At 53.8% G+C, this 23,026-nt stretch overlaps 2 protein-coding genes across 10 annotated transcripts in view; one reads left to right on the top strand and one right to left on the bottom strand.

Moving 5' to 3' along the window:
- VGLL4 (vestigial like family member 4) overlaps positions 1-17,503 on the top strand; it is a 162,315-nt gene extending 144,812 nt beyond the window's left edge. For 5 of the 6 annotated variants that reach the window (XM_025374554.1, XM_025374559.1, XM_025374545.1 and 2 more), the window contains 3 exons: positions 8,655-8,877; positions 14,123-14,246; positions 14,739-17,503. In XM_025374554.1, the coding sequence (XP_025230339.1) occupies positions 8,655-8,877; positions 14,123-14,246; positions 14,739-15,010 (619 nt within the window). In that variant the 3' untranslated portion in view covers positions 15,011-17,503. Of the gene's footprint in view, positions 1-4,656; positions 4,977-8,654; positions 8,878-14,122; positions 14,247-14,738 lie in introns of those variants that run through there. The other variant, XM_025374577.1, reaches the window with a different exon arrangement.
- Positions 8,954-23,026, bottom strand: part of ATG7 (autophagy related 7) — a 278,547-nt gene continuing 264,474 nt past the window's right edge. For 3 of the 4 annotated variants that reach the window (XM_025374532.1, XM_025374526.1, XM_025374523.1), the window contains one exon: positions 18,536-18,806. In XM_025374532.1, coding sequence (XP_025230317.1) covers positions 18,774-18,806 — 33 coding nt within the window. In that variant the 3' untranslated portion in view covers positions 18,536-18,773. Of the gene's footprint in view, positions 9,393-18,535; positions 18,807-23,026 lie in introns of those variants that run through there. The other variant, XM_025374538.1, reaches the window with a different exon arrangement.

A 23,026-nucleotide genomic window follows, 5' to 3' on the forward strand; every position in this document is an offset into this window, starting at 1 on the left:
CCCTCTCTCCCTCCCTCCCCCCTCCCCTCCCCTTCCCCCCTTCCCTCCCTTCCCTTCCCTCCTTCCCCTTCCTTCCCTTCCCTCCCTCCCTCCCTTCGTTTTTCTTTTGTTGTTTTTTTTGTTTGTTTGTTTTTTTGAGATGGAGTCTTGCTGTGTTGCCTAGGTTGGAGTGCAATGGCTCAATCTTGGCTCACTGCAACCTCCACATCCAGGTTCAGGTGATTCTCCTGCCTCAGCCTCTGGAGTAGCTGGGATTACAGGCGCCCACCACCAAGCCCACCTAATTTTTGTATTTTTAGTAGAGAGGGTTTCACCATGTTGGTCAGGCTGGTCTCAAACTCCTGACCTCAGGTGATCCACCTGCCTCGGCCTCCCAGAGTGCTGGGATTACGGGTGTGAGCCACTGCGCCTGGCCTATGGGGGCCATTTTCATAAGGAAAAAACCAAAGAGTGCCCAGGCACTGGGGGGTCAGTAAAGGAACGGGTACATATGCAGTGGTGTATTTGTATGGAGGAATACCACAGAGCAGGCAATATCATGGATAAGCCAGGTCTCTGTGTTGGAACGTGGGTAGAGCTCAAGACCACACGAGGGAAAGACACAATTGTACAAGACACACAGTGTCCTGGCATGCTGGAGTGGGAAGCATGCTACGGATGTGTGCTTCCAGACACATCCACGGGTGGCCAGAGGACGACAGCCAGGTAGCAGGAGGCACCAAATACAAAACAGGATGCCCCTGGGGATGAAGAGAGGGGAATGGGACTGAGAAGGGCCTGCAGCAGGGACCTCATGCGTCTGCATGTTCTGCTGCTTTCATCATGGCCAGAGGAAAGAAAAGGCCCGAAGCAAATATGAGAGCGCATTTTCATTTGCTAGTTCTGAGTAGTAGGTACACAGGTCTTTGTATTTTCCTCTCTCCTGGAAAATGGAAAGGCTTTGGAGCCAGTCCAATATATATTGGAATTGTTTTACTAGTTTTGTAAACTTTGAAAAGTTACTTAGCCTCTCTGAAGCTCAGTTTATTTATTTGTAAAATGGAGATGACGCTTATTTTGCAGCGGGGCAGTGAATTTACTAAGATAAGGCCTAGCATATGATTGGGCATGTCCTTCAGTAGATGAGAGCGGATGATAATAAAGATAGTCAACATCAATCACTTACTCAGAGAGTCCCCAGCTCTTTTTCTGAGACAGGGTCTCACTCTGTCACTTGGGCTGGAATACAGTGGTGCAGATCTCAGCTCACTGCAACCTCCACCTCCTGGGCTCAGGTGATCTCCCACCTCAGCCTCCAGAGTAGCTGGGGCCGCAGGTATGTGACACCACGCCCAGATAATTTTTCTATTTTTAGTAGAGACAGGGTTTTGCCATGTTTCCCAGGCTGGTCTTGAATTCCTAGGCTAAAGCCATCTGCTAACTTCATCCTCCCAAAGTGGTGGGATTACAGGTGTGAGCCACTGTGCCCGGCCAATACGGTTCTCACAGCTGTCTCGTGATAGATGGAGCAAATGAGTCCTGTGTTGCCTGGTCCATGGAGTCGATTTCTGAAATCTGAACCAGCCAAAAGAGGGACACTACCTTTGTGGGGAGTATTTTATTTTTATTTTCTGAGGCAGGGTCTCACCCTGTTGCCCAGGCTGCAGTGCAGTGGCTCTGTCATGGCTCACTGTAGCCTTAACTTCCCCCCGGGCTCCAGCCATCCTCCCGAGTAGCTGGGATTGCAGGCTCCTACCACCATGCCCAGCTAATTTTTATATTTTTTGGGGAGACGGGATTTCGCCATGTTGCCCAGGCCGGTCTCGAACTCCTGGGCCTATGCAGTCCACCTACCTTGGCCTCCCAAAGTGCTGGGATTACAGGCATGAGTCGCTGCGCCTGGCCCCTTTGTGGAGAATTAATGGGGGAGACGTTCTGTGGGCGGACGGCTGTGGCAGCCATGCTGGCTGTGGCAGCATTCACACTCGTGTTTGATTCCCTTGACTTTTTGGTGGCTTTTTCTCAGTTATTAAACAATGTTAAGCTATGGCAGTAGTTGCTGATGCATAGAAGGCAGAGACAGTCTCTGCCCTTGTCCCTGCTGGCGAGGGTGGGCCCCGCTGTTGAAGCCAGGAGCCTCAGGGTCATCTCTGTCTTCAGGACAGTCCGAATGTTGGTATCTTCCCAACTTTTTCCTGCCCACGACACACTTCTTGCCGTTTGTACCTAGGAGGGTGTCTCTGCCTTGGTCTCCGCCACCTCTGCAAACATCGTCTCACCCAGGCCTTCCTTTGCAACCACCTCCCCCGCTTCCCGTCTAAAATTGGCAGAGGAGTGACGCGGCTTGACCAGGATGTCTCGGGGACACACCCAGGCACCTTGTTGCTCGCTGGGAAGCAGTGAACTCTCCCACTCACAAGGGGAGAGAAGCCACGGTGATGAGTCCTTCCTGTGTGTGTGTTGTGCGGTGCTTTGGATGAGCCTGGGGACATGTAGAAGCAGGGAGGAGGTGAGGAGGACAACAGAAGTTGGAGGAAGGAACTGAAGGGAGAAGACATCTCACCACTGTTTATGCCCAACATTTAAATGTTCCCTAAATTCTGCTTTGTCGGAGAAAAGTCTTTTCCACCAGTCATTTTCTCCGAAATCTCCTTAACTCCCTTGTCATTTGCCACAAATGCTGTTAACTGGACTCACACATACTATGTGTACCTTAATGATTCATTTACTCTATGGACAGTTATTAGAACATCTGGTATGTGATCACCCGTGTGGAGCCAAGGAGATTAGGACGTGGGGGCTGCAGTGTCAGCCCTCCCAGGAGTGCACGGTCCAGCCAGGGATCAGGGTCCCCTGGGAGCTGTGCCTCAGGCGCTTACTGACTGAGAAAGCCAGCTAGGCGGGACTGTCTGGGGACAGGCCTTGGCAGCCGGCATCTCCGCACTGCTCCTTCCCTGCGGCTCCGTAGTTGGGGCGGGAAGGTGGGTGGAAATGGTGCTGGTGAGTGGGAAAGGCCTCCTGGAAGCTTGGGATGGAGCTGGGAGGTGATGGAGAGTCTCTTGGTGGTCCTGGTGTGACGACATGCCACAGGGCTGGTGTCTGTGGTGGGCGGCCTGTCTGGGCAAAGCCTTCATCTTCTCCACCTTGGCCATCTCTTCTGTAAAACTGGAATGGGCTGACCTGCCCTGTACACAACAGAAACCCCAGGGGGCAGCAGGTAAAGGTTGGGAGGAAGTTCTTTCTATAGTATTCATGTAAAATTTTATTATTTAAAAAGTTGTGGTAAATTAGCAGAGCAGGCCGGGCGCGGTGGCTCAAGCCTGTAATCCCAGCACTTTGGGAGGCCGAGACGGGCGGATCACGAGGTCAGGAGATCGAGACCATCCTGGCTAACACAGTGAAACCCCGTTTCTACTAAAAAAATACAAAAAACTAGCCGGGCGAGGTGGTGGGCGCCTGTAGTCCCAGCTACTCGGGAGGCTGAGGCAGGAGAATGACGTGAACCCGGGAGGCGGAGCTTGCAGTGAGCCGAGATCTGGCCACTGCACTCCAGCCTGGGTGACAGAGGGAGACTCCACCTCAAAAAAAAAAAAAAAAAAAAAAAAAAAAAAAATTAGCAGAGCATACAGCTGACCACTTTCACCAGGTTTAAGGGCACCATTCAGTGGCATTAAGTCTGTTTTCTGAGGAAGCTTTTTAAGATTAAAGATGTGCTAGCAATCTTACTTATTTAAAGACAGGGTCTTGCTCTGTCACCCAGGCTAAAGTGCAGTGGCGTGACCATGACTCGCTGTAGCCTCCACTTCCTGGGCCCAAGCGATCCTCCCACCTCAGCCTCCAGGTAGCTGGGACCACAGGTGCGTGCCACCATGCCCAGCCAGCAACCTCATTATGATGTGTTAAGACTGTGTGGGCATCCGGCTGTCCTGCCAGTTCTCAGAGGTCAGATTCTCCTGTAACTGCTGCGGTGGGAGGGAGAGGACGAAAGGGCTGGAGATGGGGCTGTGTCCCGGCCCACTCACTGGCCCACTGCTGGCCCCTCCTTCGAATCTCTGTCTCCGGCTGGACTCTGGTACTTGGGGGATGTCTCTGCACAGCCTTCAGTCTACTTCTGCCAGGCACCGCCTGGCATAGGGATGGGCTGCTTTGCTGCCTCAGGATGGTGTTTTGTGGGAGGCCAGGGCCCAAGGCTGCCCTGGGCCTCATCTCTGTCACCGGGTGGGAGCACCTGCCCTGCCATGGTGCCCAGGGGCCTTTGGGGACCCCAGAATATATCCTCAAAATGTCTTGTACCCATACCCCCTCCTCAAGCAGAAGAACTCAGATCAGTGTAGCTCGCGGCGGTCTGTGGTGAATGAAGCGCAGTGCAGGCTCAGAACGTCAGGTGATGGGGCTGGGGGCTGAGCATCCTGGAGCGCGTTTGTTGGAGGGCGGGAAGCTCATTTTAATGAGTATCAAACATGCAGTGCACTTTTTTCACGTGATGGATTCTTTCAGTGTCACTGCTTGGAATCTGGTTTACTTTTCCCCAAATATGATACACATTCTTGGTTTCTCAGCTTAGAGAGCATGTGGCCTTCAGTCCTCAGAAAACTCTGTCCTAGATGATAGTGTCGTAGGCCTCTCTTTCCCCCCCTCCTCTTTCCATCTTTCTGTCCGTGGGCAGCTGGCAGTGGAAGTACCTGCCTAGGATGGGGATGAGGCCCGGGTCAGGGCCAGGTGCCGTGCAGCCTCAGTGGCTCCGATGGGCCTGGCACGGAGCCAGTCGGAGTCCTTTGGGTGCTCGCGGGGATGCAGTGGGCGCTCTCGGGCACAGTCCTGACCAGGAGCAGAGGTGACTCCCATCTCCCGGGCAGGATGCATGTGGTTTTCTGCCGTCCTGGGGAGCACATGACGCCTGGGAAGCAGTGGCTGGGAGGTGATTCACCGGGGGGAGCAGGGCCTAGAAAACAATGTCTGTCTTGAAGCTCCGGGAACCAGGAAAATGAGCTGGAAATGTGAGTAATGTATAATTTTACTAAAATTAACCAGCCAGTTCTCTGGGCCTTTTCTCGCTGTTTTCAGCGTCTTTGTCTGACCCGTAGTGCCCACTGTGCTGTGTTCCATGGACCCTCTTTCCAGTTAGTGCGCCTGGAAGTCCCCTTCTCCCCGCTGCCCTGCGTAGGGTAGGCGCGCAGTGGGGCTATGGCAGCACAGATGGTGGATTTAGGTGCGGGGCTGCCCTGTCCTTACCTCTGCCCTGGCAGCTGGCGGCCCTGGCACCCCTCTCCTCTGTGATGTGGTCTCCAAGTCATGCTTGGATTTCCTGAGGCGCCGCTGAGTCTTCCATGTGACTGTGCCGTGCCCCTAGGACATAAGGTGCGAGGGGTGGGCAATGCCTTATGTGCCCCGACCTTGGCTTTGGACATGGGCAGACGCGGCCTGAGCTTTAGGCTGCTCCTCCTTGCCACCCGGGGGTGTCTTTATCCCTGGACTTCTGTCTTTATCCTCGGACCTCGCCTGGAGCCAGAGCCGTCACTTGGGAGCTGCAGCCCCTCCCGGGCCCTTCTGTCCCTGCTAGATTGTAAGCCCGTGAGAAGGCAGGGCTGTGGCTTCCTTTCTGTAACCTCCACAGAACAGAGACTCAGCTGGCACTGGCTGAGTGAACGGAAGTCTAAATTCAGAGGCATACCATGTCTGAGGCGCTCCTGAATCCGTGACGTGAGCCCCCAGGTCTGTGCACTTCGTGAAGTGGCCCGTGGAAGTATCAGTGAGGAGGAGAGAAGCCATTCACTCATGTCGTTAACAATGAAATTGTGTGTTTATCTGAATTTGGAAGGGAGCGGGACCCTGAAGATGAGGATGTGCGGTGACACAGATGAATTGAGTATTGGGGAACCAAGCCCCGTTTAGGGTAGAAGCCAGCAGATCTCAGGCCTGCTTGGCTTGATGTCCGTTCCGTGGAAGATCCTCTGATGATGTCAGTGTCTGGGATTGTAACCCTTGAGGCATTCATTGCAGAAACCTGTGCTGTCTTCTGAACTGCCGCGGACAGCGACATTATGGACAGGCTGGTTTCAGTATTAAGGTTTTTAGTATTTTAATGTTTTGAAAATTGCCAGGATGTGTGTGGTGTTGATGGAACCTACTGTCTAGGCTCTGGCCAGAACATTCTCTTCCATGGTTGTCTTAATGGGCTGAACGTTTATTCCTTAATTGCTTTTAAGACATTCTGTATCATCAGCCAGAGAATAAAAGGAAGGAAAAAAACCCTTAAACGAATACGGGGTCTTGTACAGCTAATCACCCTATAATCAATACACTCGGTTCAGGGCTGACAGGGTTCTCTTGGCGCTCACTGAGGGCTGCAGTGCGCCGCTGTGATGGTTTTGGTTTAGGGCTGACTGGGTCCTCTTGGCACTCCCTGATTTTGGTTTGTGTGCTGTTTGTTCCCCGTTTAGAGTCCTCTGGGTGGATCTTACTATGACCACATGGTTACATGGAGACGCCGAGGCTCGGAACGCCTTGGGGCACTGAGTGGCAAGCCGAGCACGTGCCCCTGCTAGAGATGGCACAGAATGACATCACAACATCACAGCCGAGGCTGCACTCAGGCCCCCTCTGGTGCTTCTCCTGCTCAGCCCTTAACAGCTCACTGATTGGGCTGCAGAGTCCATCTGAAGGCTTGAACGCACCTCCAGTTGACTCCTCAGCCCTCCAGCTCTCCATGATTCTGCCCATCCACAGCTCCACTCCACGATACCTGCCTTTCTTACCCAGTCACCCATGCACTGTTTCTCTTCATTGACTTGTTAAGTCTCTCTCTGTGAGCCCATGGTAGCAAGGGTAATGAGATAGGAGGGGCGAGGTAATGTGAGGAGGGGCAGGTGCATAGATGAAGAGATCATTGACAGTGGGTGATGGGTTCTATATTAAAGGTTTGCACGGGGCACTTTGGGATTTTATGCTGCAGCTGTGGTTGGCAGTGCAGGACAGGGAGAGGAGGGAGGCTAGAGCGGCACTGCCTGTACACAGCCACAGAGGCAGAGTGGCTGCGTCTTATTTGAGGAATGGCAAGTAGACGGTTGAAACTACAGAGCACAACATTTGGAGGCTTGGAGCCAGAGATGAGGATGGGAAGGTGGTCAGGCCCAGAGGCTACCAAGGCCCGTGCTGAGCTGCTAAAAACATTAACTAAGGGCTGGATGTGGTTGGATTTGCTTTATAAAGAGATTGCTCTGGGATGGATACAGGCAAAACAGGAAATCTGAATAAGGTTGGTAGTTGTCTTATCCTGGTTGTGATATTGTATTGTACTTTTACAAGATGCCACCATCCGGGGAGTCAGGGTACAGGGTGCATGTGATGGCTCTGTGTTCTTACAACTGAAGTTAATCGACAGTTTCAGAGAGGTATGCCTGTCACATGCATGTGTGTGTGTGGTGCGTGCATGTGTGTGTGTAACAGTGTGTGTGCTTTATGTAACATATTCAGTGTGTGCGTGCATGTGTGTAACGTATTCAGTGTGTAACATTCTGTGTGCATGCGTAACATTGTGTGTAACATTCAGTGTGTGTGTGTAACATCTTCAGTGTGTGTGTGTAACATACTCAGCCAGTCCAGGATGGGGGCTGTGGCTGCTGCTTCACCAGGGCAGGCCCAGGCTTTTCTGCTAGTTAAGACAGGTGACTACTTGCAGACTCTGAAAATAATTTGTATTTCTTAAAGAAAATTCACTCAAATCATGATTCATCACATTTTTCTTTAAAAGACCAGCTCATTAGTTATGGAAAAAGATTACTCTGTCAGCGGAGAATGTGGTGGATTCAAGAGGCAAGACCCAAGGCAGATGCCACTGTGGGACCCCTGGAATAAAGTGTGGAGGGTGGACCGGGGCTGGCCGCGCCTTACCTGCGTGGGGCCAGTGCCTGATAGATGCGACATGTAACACTGCCTTCGGACTGACACATCGGATGGAGGCGGCGCTGACTGTCTCACCTGGATTCCACGTGGCATCGCCTGAGAGCTCAGCACATGGCCAGGGCTAGTGATGGACCTTCTGGACGCAGGTCACTCTTGCTCGTGTGTCCTGGATGAGCGAGCTGCGCGCTGGCTCCCTGCGGCATCCCGGGAGCACCAGAGCAGACGTCACCACGTGTCAGCCAGGAGCCTGAGCTGAGTCTCGGGGTTCTCGTCTGGACAGGGGGTGGTGGAGGCATTGCCTGCTTGGTGCTGTTAGGAAGATGGGCTGAGCAGTACTGTGGAGGCTTAGACTAGGCCCGGCATGTAGGACACAGCCGGTGACTGGATCATTGTCAGTGTCCCCGTCCTGTCCACATGGCAGGTCCTTATCAAACCAGCTTGGCCTCCAGCTCCCCAGGCTCCGAGGGGGTGGAGATTATTGTAGAAGTGAACAGAGAGTTGGGCAGAGGACGCCGCCGGGTCGGGGGCTCCATCTTCTATGGAGCTGACTTTGGACTCCGCTGGCAGCAGCCTCCCCGGCACCCAGGGGCTTTGGGGTCAGGCTGACCCGGGCTGGTAGCCGGCTCCTCCTCATGCTGCCCAGCCACACGACCTGAGCTTCAGGGTAAAAAATTAAATAAGCAACACAGAGTGCCTGGCACACAGTCACTGTCCCCTTTGCCTTTCAGAAAATGCCAGGGATTCCCCTCTGAACGCTCACTCCTCTTTTTCAGGAACAAGACTGCCAATGGCGACTGCCGCAAAGACCCCCGGGAGCGGAGCCGCAGCCCCATCGAACGCGCCGTGGCCCCCACCATGAGCCTGCACGGCAGCCACCTGTACACGTCCCTCCCCAGCCTCGGCCTGGAGCAGCCCCTCGCACTGACCAAGAACAGCCTGGACGCCAGCAGGCCGGCCGGCCTCTCGCCCACACTGACCCCGGGGGAGCGGCAGCAGGTGGGCCTCTGTCTGGGAGGGTGGCAGGGGGAGTTCAGGGGCTGGGGGACTGAGCTGGATGCAGAGTCCTGGGCAGAGGACCCCGAGGGCGGTGGTGAGGGAGAGAGGTGGTAAGGGATGCCACCCTTCGCCTCCGTTCTGCACTTGGGACAAGGGACAGCAGAACAGGAGTCCTCTTCTGCTTTTACTTCCTGCCCAGACCTGCCCGGACCTCGCATCTTAGCACTCGTGGCCTTGGGCAAGGTGCATGTCACTGGGGCTTCATCTCTCTCCTGCCACGGTACAGGGTGGTGTACTGACGTTTTCTTCAGCAGTCTTCTGTGGCAGGCCTGATTCTCTTAGGATCAATGTCATCATCCTCAGGGGGGTCCTCCGTTTCTCCTTGAGAAGGTCACGCAGATGAAGGGAAATGTCAGGCTGCTTTGCCTTGGGCTGGGGTCCTGCACAGTTGATGGCCGCAGGGTTGTGAGCCCATGCTGGTCAGAAGCCTATGATGGGTACATAGGGAGTTTTTTCTATTAAAGGAATATAGGAAATTAAATGATTACATAATAAACACCGTTTGCTTGGTAGAAACAAATCTTTTTAAAAACGGGGTTCCTGGGGAAGTGTGTGTGGGAAGGCAGCAGCATTGAGAAGGCTTGGAATCGCTGCTGGAGCTCTCTGAACCTCCGGGCAGTGCGACCTAACAGCTCCTTAGTCACTAGTCAGCATTTGCTAAGACTGACAGAGAGGAGGGTGCTGTGCCCCGAGGGGTGCCTCCAGGCTCCGTGCATTCAACTGCGAGAGCCTCCGTGTCCTTGCGGCACCCCCGGCGGCTTCCCTCAAGCAGCACTGCCTGGTGTCTGTCTCTGATGGGGTCTGTTGGAACTGCGGGTTGGGGAGGCCCTGGGAGTTGGGAGAGGTGCTTCTGGTGCTTGGGAATCCCGGTGAAGCTGAGAACAGTTGCCCATCTTGCCTTGGAGTCTGACATTGTAATCCTGTTTGTTTGATTCATTCATTTAACAAAATGGCATAGACCCCTATTGTGTGCCAGCGGGTGCCAGAAGCCAGTCCAGCAAGATGCAGTCGTCGTTCTCAGCACACTCAGCTTTCGTCTGGAGGAGAGAGCGCTGATGTGTCTGATGGAACCTGGGGCCAGGTTATCACTGCTGTTCATGTCAGCGTTTTACTAGTGCTCACCATTTACCCAGCCCTCTGCAGAGTGGAGCTCTGGGCAGCCAGAGGTGGTTGTGTGGACACTGTCATGGCCACAGGGAGCTCCCAGTCTAGTTGGGGAAATGGATGTGAGAAGAGAGGAGTGTGCGCCTGGGCAGCAGCAGAGGCGTGTGGGCAGTGCGACCCACAGGGACCCACTCCCTGCCTCCGGGGGTGGGCAGTGGACCTTTCTGCTTTGTGAAGCTCAGCAGGCCTTGTAATGATGCCACGAGCCATGGCCTGAACTGTGCAGGTGGAACCTGGCTCTCTGGCCATTGCCACGGCTGTTGGGGAGTCCCTGAAGGACAGGGGAATGGAGGGGAGGATTCAGCTGTAATCTCAGAGCACCCACGTCCAGCCTCTGGCCCTTGGTGACCTGGGGGATGTAACTGTGAGCCTCGCGGGCTGTCTCTGCCCGCAGGGTCAGGGTGGGCCCTTGACGGGCTTAGTGTTTTCTTAGATGATGATTTCCTTGACTCTCCAAGGCTCTTGAGAATCTTGCAGTTGGTTTCGGTCACAGTTGCTTTGCAGAAACGGAACTGCTGAACAGAGTGGCCTGATTTCTTTAGCCTGTCTCCCTCTCTCCAACCTGGAACAGGCCTTGCTGCCCGTTCATGTGGCAAGGGCCCCTCCTCGTGCCTTGGGGCTCCTGAGCAGCTTTCCTAGGAGGGAGAACCTCAGCTCCCCAGCTGTGTCCTTACAGGATCCGGGCCTGGAGCAAGGACAAAGCCAGGGACCATGGGGCACCCCAAGCTGCCCATTTTCCTGGGAAGGGCACAGTGGCCCGACCGGAGCTGTCACTTTAGGCTGGGCTTGGTGGGGAAGAGGGGGTCAATCCTGCCCTCCTTGCCGTGGCTGCTGTCAGCACATGTCATTCATGTCGTAGCCATTCGTGGGGCTCCTTCCTGCGGCAGCGTGGCGGGGCCGAGGCCACGCACTGGAACCTCAGCTGGGCTCCAGCGCCCTGCTGAGGACACCAAGCAGCCACGTTGCCTGTGCTCCAGCAGCTCTGAGGCCCCTTCCCAGGAGTCTGTTGGGTGTCATCCTGTAGCTCTTCCTGGGGTGACAGCAAAGCTCTGTGTCCACAGGTGGGCAGAATGCATGCTGCAGCCCTGTGGGTGGACATGGTGGAAACCTCCCTCTGTGTGGCAGAAAATGCGACTCAGATCTCTGGGAACTTGGGACAGGAAAGTTCCCTGAGGGGCATGTATGGGGAGGCTGCAGAAAGTGTCCCCCCATTTCATGTTTGTGATGGCAGCTCAGGATAGACAGACACCAAGAGGGTGGCCTTGGGCAGCAGCCAGTGAGGAGAGGCAGGATGGGGTTAAGCTTCGCACATCGAGGGCCGGGTGCGGTGGCTCACACCTGTAATCCCAGCACTTTGGGAGGTCGAGGCGGCGGATCACTTGAGGCCAGGATTTCGAGACCGGCCTGGCCAACATGGTGAAACCCTGTCTTTACTAAAAGTACAAAAATTAGCCAGGCGTGGTGGTGGGTGCCTGTAATCCCAGCTGCTCGGGAGGCTGACAGAACCACTAGAATCCGGAAGGCGGAGCTTGCAATGAGCCAAGATCGCGTCACCGCACTCCAGCCTGGACGACAGAGTGAGACTTCGTCTCAAAAAAAAAAAAAAAAAAAAGTGTTGGTGCAGCCAGCCTTGGGGGTTGCTTTCAGATAGGACAGGTGGGCGCTGTCTCCCCCAGGGCAGCCTCTGTCTGAGGACAGTCACAGGGGGTGGGGTAGCGGGTGAAGGGGTTAGTGACAGGGCTCATCCTGGCCCTGCCATAAATCTGCGGTGTAACTTCCAGCAGGGGGTTTCTGGCCTTCATTTTCCCCATCTGGAAAACAAGGGCGTGGGGCAGGGGAGCCTCGAGATCCCATAAACACTCACCATCTGGAGGCCTGGCCTGTTCTAGGTGGACGAGTCCCGGCCTGCACTCCACTACAGAGGCAAGGGCGAGGTGTCTGACTCCAGCGGGGGCCGGGGGGTGGTGCAGCCAGTCCCAGGAGGGCTCACGGGCCACCCTGCAGCCTGGCTTGTGGGGAGGAGGAGAGGATACCCAGACACTGAACATCTTCGCATCTGCAGGTGACCGGTTAAGGTGATTCGCTGCAGCTCAGGTCAGGAGATGCCCTAAAGGTGTTCTGATACCAGTTGGCCAGCCTGCCCTGCTGGTCCCGTGCTAGAGACTCTCTTCTGAAATGGCCTTTCCTGCTTTGGATAGACTGACATAAACGCTGGACAGCGAGCTCATTTCTTCCTCTTCCTTGATTCCCCTCCCCGTGCTTGAAACGTCTCCCCAGTTCCCCACATCTGCGTGGCTCAGGACATGCTTGCTGCAAAGCACAAGCCGGCTGAGCACAAAAGGGAGTTTTATTGGGAGGATCCTGGGGGGTCTCCTTGAGCCCAAAGTCATGGGTCCAGCCAGGCTTGGGAAGGGCCTGGCCATCTCACTGAGAGCTGGATGGGGCAGGCCCTCCTCCCTCCTGGCTCTGCGCATGTCCAGGTCTTGGTATCTTGCTCTCTTGCTGCTGCTTGACCTCTGTGGTCAGCCAGTGTGAGATCTGCTCCAGGCCTCATCTGTCGGTCCCCAACCCCCTTTCCGACCCTGTCTGCTCAGCACTGTGAAGACCCTCACCTGAGGCCCTGTCCACAGGCAGAGCGTGGACATTCAGCCCAGCTCCACCTGCCCAGGTTCTCTGCGCTGCCACCTGTGCACACCACGGAGGCAACACGAACTCTGGGCAGCTCTGTCCCACTGTGGAAGTATTGCGCCACTCAGAAACCCTGAATTCTTGGTTTGTCTGCTGCTGCTAAGCCACGTCTCCCTCTACCCTGGCGTGTGTCATTTCTTGTTAGACCCAAGTACAGACCCTTATGTTTAATCCCAGTTCATCCTTGTGGATCCACATTTTCATCCTAGAATCCATTTTCGCCATTCCCAATCACTTTCTATCATGAGAAGGTCTGGCAGGCAAGCCTTTTGTGTCTTTATACCAGCTACTGCTCTGACTTGAATGGAAAGGGCTGGCTGGGAAGGACAAAGCCCAGCATCCCTCTGGCTGACACTGCTGTCACCCTTGGTCCCTGTGGGGTGATTTCAACCAGCTCCTCACTGGCTGTCCTGGAACTCAGCCCACATACTCCACCACCTTGTCCTCAGGGATATTGCAAGATACTTTTCCTGGGGGGACCTGAGGAAGTTCTGTTTAGTTCACACATATTTTCTGTCCGAGGTTCTGCACCTAGGCTGGGGAGCCAGACATACTGCCTGGTGTGCGTGGTCTTACAGGAGCACCTGGACAGACCGATGCACGTGCTGAATCTTGGTGGGTTGGGGGAGCAGGAGTGAAGCGGGGGGCAGCCAGTGAAAGGCTTCACAGAGAGATCTGAACAGGGCTTGAAGGAACAAGGGGAGTCTGCCAGGCAGACAGCGTAGGAGTGGCAGGGAAGGAGAGTGAGTCTGTGTGCAAGGCAGATCCGGCTGGGGTGGGACGTGTACCGTTCTACACTCAGGCGTATTTCCTCCATTTCCTCTCTGTCCTGATTTGTAGGTCATCACTGAAGCCAACTCGAGCTGGCTTTGGCTCAAGCAAAATGCTTCCAGTTAATTGCCATGTATTGAAGTGTCCTGGATGGCTCCAGGCACACCCGCGGCTCAGTGGACACAATGGGAAGGGCTCTGGGGACGTTACCGGGAGAAGCGAGGTCCCTCCTGCAACCCTCTGCCCTCCACAGGATGCTCAGTGTTTGTCTCAACAGATTTGAGAGAGGGGGACAGACCAACTCAACAGTTGAGCTTTTGTCCTTTGTACTGTCACTGATCCAAACAGCCACGACCAAGGACCATTACACACACCCTTGGAGCTGCACTCACTCTGTGGATTGGCCGTGTTTAGCAACAGGACTCCAGTGTTGAAGTGGGAGGTGGCAGACGGGGTCAGGAAGGGCTCCAGAACAGAGCCTGAAGGGTGCTGGGGAGGGCCCCAGGGGCAGTGCCCGGTACTGAGGCGGGTCTCCACATACTGACACCCCTCTTCCCCGCAGAACCGGCCCTCCGTGATCACCTGTGCCTCGGCTGGCGCCCGCAACTGCAACCTCTCGCACTGCCCCATCGCGCACAGCGGCTGTGCCGCGCCCGGGCCTGCCAGCTACCGGAGGCCACCAAGCGGTGAGTGTCCCGGGCCTCCTCACCTGTCACAGCTGTGCTAGTAGCAGCAGAGCCCTTCTCTGTCATGCTGTTGGCTGAAACCCCTCGCCCCTGAGCCCATCTATTGCTGAGGTTGAAAAAGTATTTTTTGAGCACATCCAGTGTGCACCTAGCGTTGTGCGTGGCTTGGGTGGGAAGGGCATGAGAAACACGCTGCCCCCCCACAATTCCAGGATCTCATGCCCTAGTTCAGGGAGGGCAGCAGCTACTGTTAAATTTAATGCCACGTTCTCTTTCTGAACTTGGACTCTGGCCCAGTGCAGTCGGTACATCACCATTTTACAGAGAAGTGACCTGCCCAAGTGCCTGACTTAGCCGGGGGAGGTGGGTTCTGTTTGCAGAGCCCACACTGACTGTGGCAGCCAGTCCAGCTCTGGGCTGCCCGAGGGAGGGTGCTGCACCCGTGCCTGTCTGCAGCCACCTGTGTCTGACTGCCTTCCTGCTTGCCTGCAGCTGCCACCACCTGTGACCCCGTGGTGGAGGAGCATTTCCGGAGGAGCCTGGGCAAGAATTACAAGGAGCCCGAGCCGGCACCCAACTCTGTGTCCATCACGGGCTCCGTGGACGACCACTTTGCCAAAGCTCTGGGTGACACGTGGCTCCAGATCAAAGCGGCCAAGGACGGAGCGTCCAGCAGCCCTGAGTCCGCCTCTCGCAGGGGCCAGTCCGCCAGCCCCTCTGCCCACATGGTCAGCCACAGTCACTCCCCGTCTGTGGTCTCCTGAAGGGAGTGCCTCCTCCAACAACACGTGGATCTGCATGGTTTGCCTGAGCTTTGAACAGTCAGTACTTTAAAAAAAAAAAAAAAAAAAAAAATTCATGGGGGGGGGGGGGGGGGAAGGGAAGGGATGGTTTATTCACAAAAACCATGTTGTTGGGATTTTTGTTCTGTTTTTGTACTTGCTTGGTATCCGTACAAGGGGGCCCTCAAACATGATAGCAGGAACTACGTGTGGAACATCTGTCTAATGTAGCATCCTTACTTCCTGCCTCAGTTACCAAAGAAACCTCTGATGCAGGTCTGCCGCCCCGACGGGGCCAGGACTCCACAGCGCTTTCTCAGTCACAAGCCATGATGAATTGGTGACTCAGACGCTTTGTGCTTTTTCCTTTGCTTCTTGAGACTGAGGTGTGTGTGGCTCAGCTTCCACGGCGTGTTTGGTTCAGTCCGTGTGTGTGCGTGTGTATACTTGAAGAGAACTGTCGTGTCTGATTTGCACTATTGGAGGAGGACTAAAGTTGCCTGACAACTTTATGTGTGATGCCAGAACTCTGAGGGCAAACTGCTGAAAAACAAAGGGTTTAAGGATGACATTTCTGACCATTTGTGTGTTTGTTGTTGTTACTGTTTTTGTTTTTTTTTTAATCTAGACAATACAGCTTTGGAAGGGGAAGTCTCATACAGGTTATAGGTCTTTCTCTCTCTAGATTTCAGGTGCTTGCAACTGGACTGCAGACTCTACCAATCACGGGCATTTTACCTTCTCTGAACACTGCAGTTTGTTAGACTAGAGCTGAGGTTGGAGGATTCCATAGTGCTTTAAACGTGATGCATGTTTTAATGGAGAAAAAATAGCTGGTTTCTATTAATTATATAGACAGTAAACAAAAACCTTAATACTTACTATCTTCTTTTCAGAATTAGTTTATTTTTGTCAGTTACAGTCCTAGATATACTTACTGCTGGTACAGTTGTACTCTAAGATTTGTATTTGATATTCACTTTACTCACAAGCAGTGCGGGAGGCCAGCTCCTGGCAGGCCCTCGTGATGAGCAGTGGGTCAGCTGCGGTGTGGGATGCTGGAGTTTTGCTGCCGGCTGACAGCATTTTTGCATCCCCGTCTGCTTTGTTACAAGCTCCCAGGGGAGGTGGGGTTTGTGTCTTCCAGCTTCCCTACATGCAGAAACTGCTCCCTTTGAACTCTCTTGGCTGAACAGCAGATTACTGACAATCTGTGATACGGTGTTTTATACGCTTCCTCGTACGCTGGGGCCAAGGCAGTATACATTCCTCTGACTTTATACTGTTATTACTGCATTTTATTATTTGCTATATTAATAGCTACTAACTAGAAATTAGATGAAGCAAGCATGACAGACACAGCTGTGGAGGTCACAGCTGCTCCTTTTTGGTCAATGAGCGTTTCTGTCCCCTCCGCCTGGGGTGTGCTGTGTTCGCCTGGCCCAGCAGAGGCTCACGACGATGGCACCTGACCGGGTGACATGGGTGTGGTCACCTCACCTGCAAGGCTTTGTGGACTCTGCACACTGCACGACCTCTGGTTTTACAGTTTGGCTGTTGAATTTTGGAAATTGGCACTGGGTGAAAAGGTCGGAGGACTGGCTCTTGTAGTCACAGGGTGGCTGCAGGCCTTTGAAAAGTGGAGGAAAGAAAAGCCCTTCTCCTTGCCCCGCACACATTTCACTCCCACTCTACTGGGCTTCCAAGCTTTGGCATTCAGGCCCCTATATTTTCTGTAGGAAAAATCGTTGAGAACACTTTTTTTATATAGGTAATTTTAAGACCATCATTACGCTGTGCGTAAAGAATGTACAGAGAAATTTGTAGGTATTTTTGGAAGAACATTAATTTGTTAATGATATGTAGCTATTTAATTTTTCCCTTTCCTATTGTAATCATTCATTTTTTGTTGTTGTTTGGGAAAAAAAAAGTTGATCTTTTTTTTTGTCGTAGATTTGTCTGTAAAAGTGCAGGAACACAGTTATTCTATGAGAACACTGCATCTGCATTCATAGCCACTAGTTTGTTATTGCTACAGGCTACTGAGCGTCGTAACAGGAAAACAACCCACTGCTGACCGGCTCGGTGGAGGACACTCCTGGGACAGGTCTCTCTGTCAGTGAACAAGGGCGTCACTCTGGGAGGGTCGGCGGTGCTGGTGGCCGGTCCCCTGGTGCACTGACCTATCTGGGATAGGCAGTACCCTGGAGGGGGCCTTGGGCAGAGGGGGCAGCAGAAAACCAAACATTTCACTGAGAAAGAGCCCCCTTCCCCGCTCTAAGAAGGGCTCCGTGAAGTTCTTGCCAGAGCCACGCCGCCTGCAGTGCGCTCTGAGCGTCTCTCCGTGTGTAAATCTGTAATATACCATTCTCTGTGGCCTGTTTTTCCTGGAAGAAGAAAAAAAGGTTTGGCAGGCCATCTTTTTTTTGTACTTAAAAGTAGCCTTAAGAACAATAATAAAGTGCTCTTAAACCACATAGTGTACGTGTGGCTCTTCAGCCCCCGAGTGAGTTTCAGCGCCAGGCTGGGTGGGCGGACTCGGGCCCTGCACCTGTGTCGGCTGTGTCCCCATGAAGCTCCCATGAGCTGAACGACAGCCACCGGAACTTGGACTGGCTACTTTGGGAGACGTCTCATTTGAAATCTACCCTACTAAATCCTGCTGTTGTTAAGGGTCAGCCCAGACTCAATTTTCACTTTGCTTTTGGGCCTAAGACGAAAGCTGAAAGAATAAAATAGCAGGAAGAGTGCCTCTGGTTCCTACAGCATTCCAGGGATGTTGCCTTCTACACGGGGCAGGGTGGTCAGAGGTACCCAGGCCATGGCCTCTCCTGGGTTTCCAACCCCTGCTCTTGGGGCCTCACAGCTGCACACACCCAGAAGAAAGAGGAACACCAGCTCTGGCCTGAGTTACAGCTGTCTGACCCCTCCCCTCAGCTGGGCCAGGAAGGCAGCCCAGGCTTCGCCTTTCTGGGCCTGGCGTGCTCATAAAGGCAGGGAGGACTCCACCTCACCAGGCAGCTGCCAGGATCTGCCCCGGGCTCTTCCCCCAGCTCAAGGCAGCAACAGAAACTCCTTTCCCTCAAGCAGGCAGGCACAGATGCCATGCCCACAGCGGAGGACAGGCCGGGAGGCAGGAAAGCCATGTCTGGGCGGCACACTCTTGTCGGTGGTGGAAATCGGGGGTCAGTGGATCATGTGGGCCCTTTAGTCTCGCACCCAGCTTGGCTCTCCTCCTCCCGCTCCACCAGGGCCAGGCTGCAGTGTGCTCACAGGGCCCCACCCTCAGCCATGCCCAGGGCCCTCACAGGAGAAGCCTGCAGTGGGGCTGGCAGGGCATCCTGGGGATGAGGGTACCACCTCCCGCAGTGGCTCTGGACAGTAGCTGGTTGCTCACCTCCCCATTTGGTCTGTGTTGGGCCACCCCCTGAGGGCCAAGGGGAAAGGATCCTGAGGGACGGCTATCAGACACTGTCACAAGAAATAAAAACTGCACAGAGGACGAAGTCCCAGGTCGATAACAAGGCCGAAGCCAAGGTTATTATTCAGCTCTGAACTGGTGGCATCGTGAATCCCAAGCAACATTGAATATGGCCGCTCCTGGGCAGCGGAGGGGGTCCCAGTCCTCAGGGTATGGAGAGGAGGGGACCAGAATCACCAAGCCTGGGGTCAGCAGTCCTGCTCTGGTGATGGAGAGCTCCTCAGCAGGCGGCCGGGGAGAAGTCAGCCTCACAGCGGGGCCATCTCAGATGGTCTCATCGTCGCTCATGTCCCAGATCTGCGTGGAGAAGGGGAGAGGCTCAGCCAAGATGTCCCACTGCCTGGTGGTAGGCACACAGATGCTTTAAAACCGCAGTGGTCATGGCAGCTCCCACCTGCAGAACCACTCCCTTGTCTCTGAGGGACTGCCACCCCATTTCTGTACAAGGACACCAAATCTCAGACTTGCCAAGGCGTCACTAGTGCGTGAACCACCTGGTGGAACCAACAGTGGAGGGCTGGGATTTGCACTGGGGATGTCCTCTGCTCACCTCCTGCACATCCACCTCGGGGGCCTGTCCCTGACCCAGCCAGCCTCTGCTCATCCTGGCTTCTGCAGCACTCAATCCCACCCCAAGCCAGCTTGTTCTCCTTGCGGTCCACCTGCCCGCTGGAAGGCAAGCTCCCTGAGGGCAGGGATTCTGGCGTGGGCACGTGCTGCCTCGGGAGGCTGCACCCTGGGTGCCTGTTCCACATTCCCTCTAACTGTAGTCCAGCTGCCGACACTCCCAACTCAACACTAGAGAGCTGAAGAGCAAGCCCTCCCCACCAGCCAGCGTGGAGGTGGTCTGGAGCAGGACAGTAGAGACAGCCAGATCCTGCCACAGTCCTTCAACGAGTCTGAGCCTTGCAGTGAACCTGGGGAGCGGGAGGCCCCAGTGTGGCTGTGTGGAGAACTGAGGGACCCAGCAAGAGACACCCTGCCCGCATGCGCCCAGGCCCATTCATTCCCTGCAGTCCTTGGCGTGAACCCCCAGGGAGAGAGCCCAAGGCCAGCACAGCAGGTCTCAGGGTCCCTGGCACCCTGGGCTCCCTGGGCTCCCTGGAGGGCCAGTCCCTGAAGCTACGCCTTCAGACTTTCAAAATTCCTAGAACTGGTTGCAAAAGGCCACCTCAGTGCTAGCAGAGCTGAGAGAAGGAACAGCATGTTTACACGAGGCTGGCCCGGGGAGACGGGAGGCCTGGCCAAGGTAAATATCAACACCAGCTTGGCTTTCAAAGTCAAGGACGTCGAAAATAAATAGAAGGAAATTTCTCTCTCCTGAGGACCCAGCTCCCAGGCTGAGGGGAGGCAGCCCTCTCACTTCCCCCGTCTCCCCTGAGGCCAAACTATCTGAGCTCTCGGGAGGGGATTGCCAAGCGAGGTCTAGATGCCGGCCCAGCCAGGCTGTGGATGGGCCGGTCTGGAGTCCAGTGACCAAATGTCCCTTTCTCTGGGTCAGGTCCCCACTGAGCTCATCCTCAGTGCGGCTGAAAACTCCCCTAGGGTGGGACTGAGCAGTGCAGGGCAGGGGGGCTGTGTTTCTAACAAAGGTTGCATTTAGGAGCCCCTGGATCTGATCTCTGGGTTCTGATGGTCTGAGTGGAAGAACAGCCCGTGGAGGGTTTGCCAGCGCAATCCATCCGTTCTTTCACTCTCCTATTCAGTGAACACACATTCCTGGAGCCCGCTCTGTGCCACGCACTGTGTAGACCTGCTGCAAATACTCCCCCTTTCACTCCTCACATCTATCTGTGAAGTGAAGATGGAAACAAGCCCGGAGAGGTAAGGCAATTGGCCTGAGATCACACTACAAGCAAGCTTCAGTGCTGGGAACAGGGGTGTATGGAAAAGGGCTGGGCGGGCTGCCTGGAGGAGGACGCCAAGGTGGGGGGTGATGAGGCAAGATGGAGAATGAAAAGGGTGAGCCTTGTGGGCCGTGTCCTCCGGGACCTCCTGCCCAGCCTCCTTGGAGGGCTGCCAGCCTGGGCAGGGCAGGGTCAGTGCCAAACAGCAGTGCCCTCTGCAAACGGGTGGCTGGGGTTGTTCTGTTCCTGAGGACTCGGGCTGGGGCTAGGGCCGGGACTAGGCTTTATAGGAAAGCAGAAACTTTCAGGGAGGTGTTACCCATTTTGTCATCCATGTTACCAGGTTTTTAGCTATGGGGAAGAGGCATAGGTGCTCAGCCACACCAGGACTGGGTAGCCTGGGACTGGCCCTGGAAGGCGCCTGGCTGACCCCTTGCTCCCGGACAGATTCAGCGCTCGAGGGGCCGCGGCTGCTGGCAGTGCCCGAGCTGTGCAGGGGATCCCGCGAGACACCTGGAAGGCTTATTGTGACACGGTTCTACTGAGGCGGGGGGCAGGGAGCAATGCATTTTACATAACCACTGGGGGATTTTCCAGAGCGAATCTCGGGGGCAGGCACGGGCTCTCTGCTGGCCTTGTCCCATTGGCTGGGCTCAGAGGGCAGCAGCCATCTTCATTGGAAACCTCAAGAAACAACTAGAACACAGACTTGTGGGGATGGGATGGGATGGGGACTGGAGGGGAACTGGAGTGGGACTGGGGGCTGGGATCTGCAGACTCCCCACTGTGTCCTCACCACAGCTGTGTCCTTGGCAGGGCACCTGGTGTGGAGAAGGGCACGGTGAATGTCCTCTTAATGAAGATCATAGGAAACTGTCAGGTTTTTAAAAATATCAATACTGAGTGCTGACAAGGGTATGGCAAAACACTGCCACAAGAGAAGTATAAATTGGTACCACATTTTAAAAAAGATTTGGCAATATGTAATACAAACCTTTAAAAAACGTTCAACCCTAAGGAAAAGACAAATGATTTTTTTGTGTTTAATATCAAAGTACACCTGGAAATCCCAATAAAATACATGCTAAGATATCCTTAGAATACAAATGAAAAAGTATTTGGTAAGAACAAGATATAAAATTGACAACAACCAATTATAACCCCCCACATGCAGTGCAAACAATGTTTAGTTCAGAATGAAAGAGGCTGGACGTGGTGGCTCACACCTGTAATCTCAGCACTTTGGGAGGCCAGGGCGGGTGGATCACTCGAGGTCAGGAGTTCAAGACCAGCCTGGCCAACATGGTGAAACCTCATCTCTACTAAAAATACAAAAAGTAGCCAGGCGTGGTGGCGGGCACCTGTAATCCCAGCTACTCGGGAGGCTGAGGCAGGAGAATGGCTTGAACCCGGGAGGTGGAGGTTGCAGTGAGCTTGAGATTGCGCCACTGCACTCCAGCCTGGGCAACAGAGTAAGACTCCGTCAAAAAAAAAAAAAAAAAAAGGAAAGAGAAAGGAAGAAAGGCACCCATTATACTGTCCAGGCACAGTGGTTCGCGCCTGTAATCCCAGCACTTTGGGAGGCTGAGGTGAGTGGGCTGCTTGAGGCCAGGAGTTTGAGACCAGTCTGGACAATAGAGCAAGACTCGGTCTATAAAATTTTTTTTAAAAAGTATAAAAGCAATGAAAAAGATAAACACATGGGAATAAACCTAACGTCAGATGTACAAAATCCATATGAAACCTCTGAAACAGCTGCGACAGTCCTAGAAGAGTATCACCTGGGAAAGATGTAAACTGGAGTAGACAGAGCCACATCCCTTGTTTCTGCATAGGACGATTTAACATCCATAAAGATGTCAGCTTTCTCAAAGTGAATACATTAACAAAGTCTCAATTTTCAAAGATAAACAAATGTTTTCTGGAGCCAAAACAAATGTTTTCCGGAGCCAGCCGAGCTGGTTCTAGGCTACGTGGAAAAACAGGAAGCAGAGACACCCAGGAAACCCTCTGAACAGAAAAGCGGTGAGAAGCCCCTACCATGGGCCGAGGGAGACGTCATGAAACCCCCGAGGAGGAGAGGGTGTGTCTGCAGGGGAACACTCAGATGGCCAGCAGGACACGAAGAGTACAGAAACGAGAGAAGACCATGTCCAAGAACATGTGGAAATCAAGAATTTTAATGATAATGGCCTGGGGAGTGCCATCTCAGCTCATTAGGAAAAGACAGACTTTTTAAATAAATGATATGAAGAGAAGTAGAGAGTCACTTGGAAAAAGATAAAATTGATTCCATGCCTTACCCCACACGTTAGAATCAACTCCAAATGGGATAAAGATCCAAATGTTAGAGAAAATGAAACCATAAGAATACTAGATACAAAAGTGGGTGAGCTCATTATAGCCTGGGAGTAGGGAAGGCCTATGATCCCAAATCCATAAGCAATAAAAAATGGATACACTTGACTCTGCAAAAACACATGCATGCAATATGCATGGGAAAACAGTCAAAAAGACAAACTGTGAGAAAACATCACAACATACCATAAACGGCTCATCTCAGTAATAGACAAAGAGCTCTTAGAAATCAAGAAGAGAGGCCAGGCATGCCTGTAATCCCAGCACTTTGGAAGGCCGAGGCGGGAGGATCACTTGAGCCCAGGAGTTAAA

Source organism: Theropithecus gelada, chromosome 2 (assembly GCF_003255815.1).
Source record: "Theropithecus gelada isolate Dixy chromosome 2, Tgel_1.0, whole genome shotgun sequence".
In the NCBI taxonomy this organism is placed as follows: domain Eukaryota; kingdom Metazoa; phylum Chordata; class Mammalia; order Primates; family Cercopithecidae; genus Theropithecus; species Theropithecus gelada.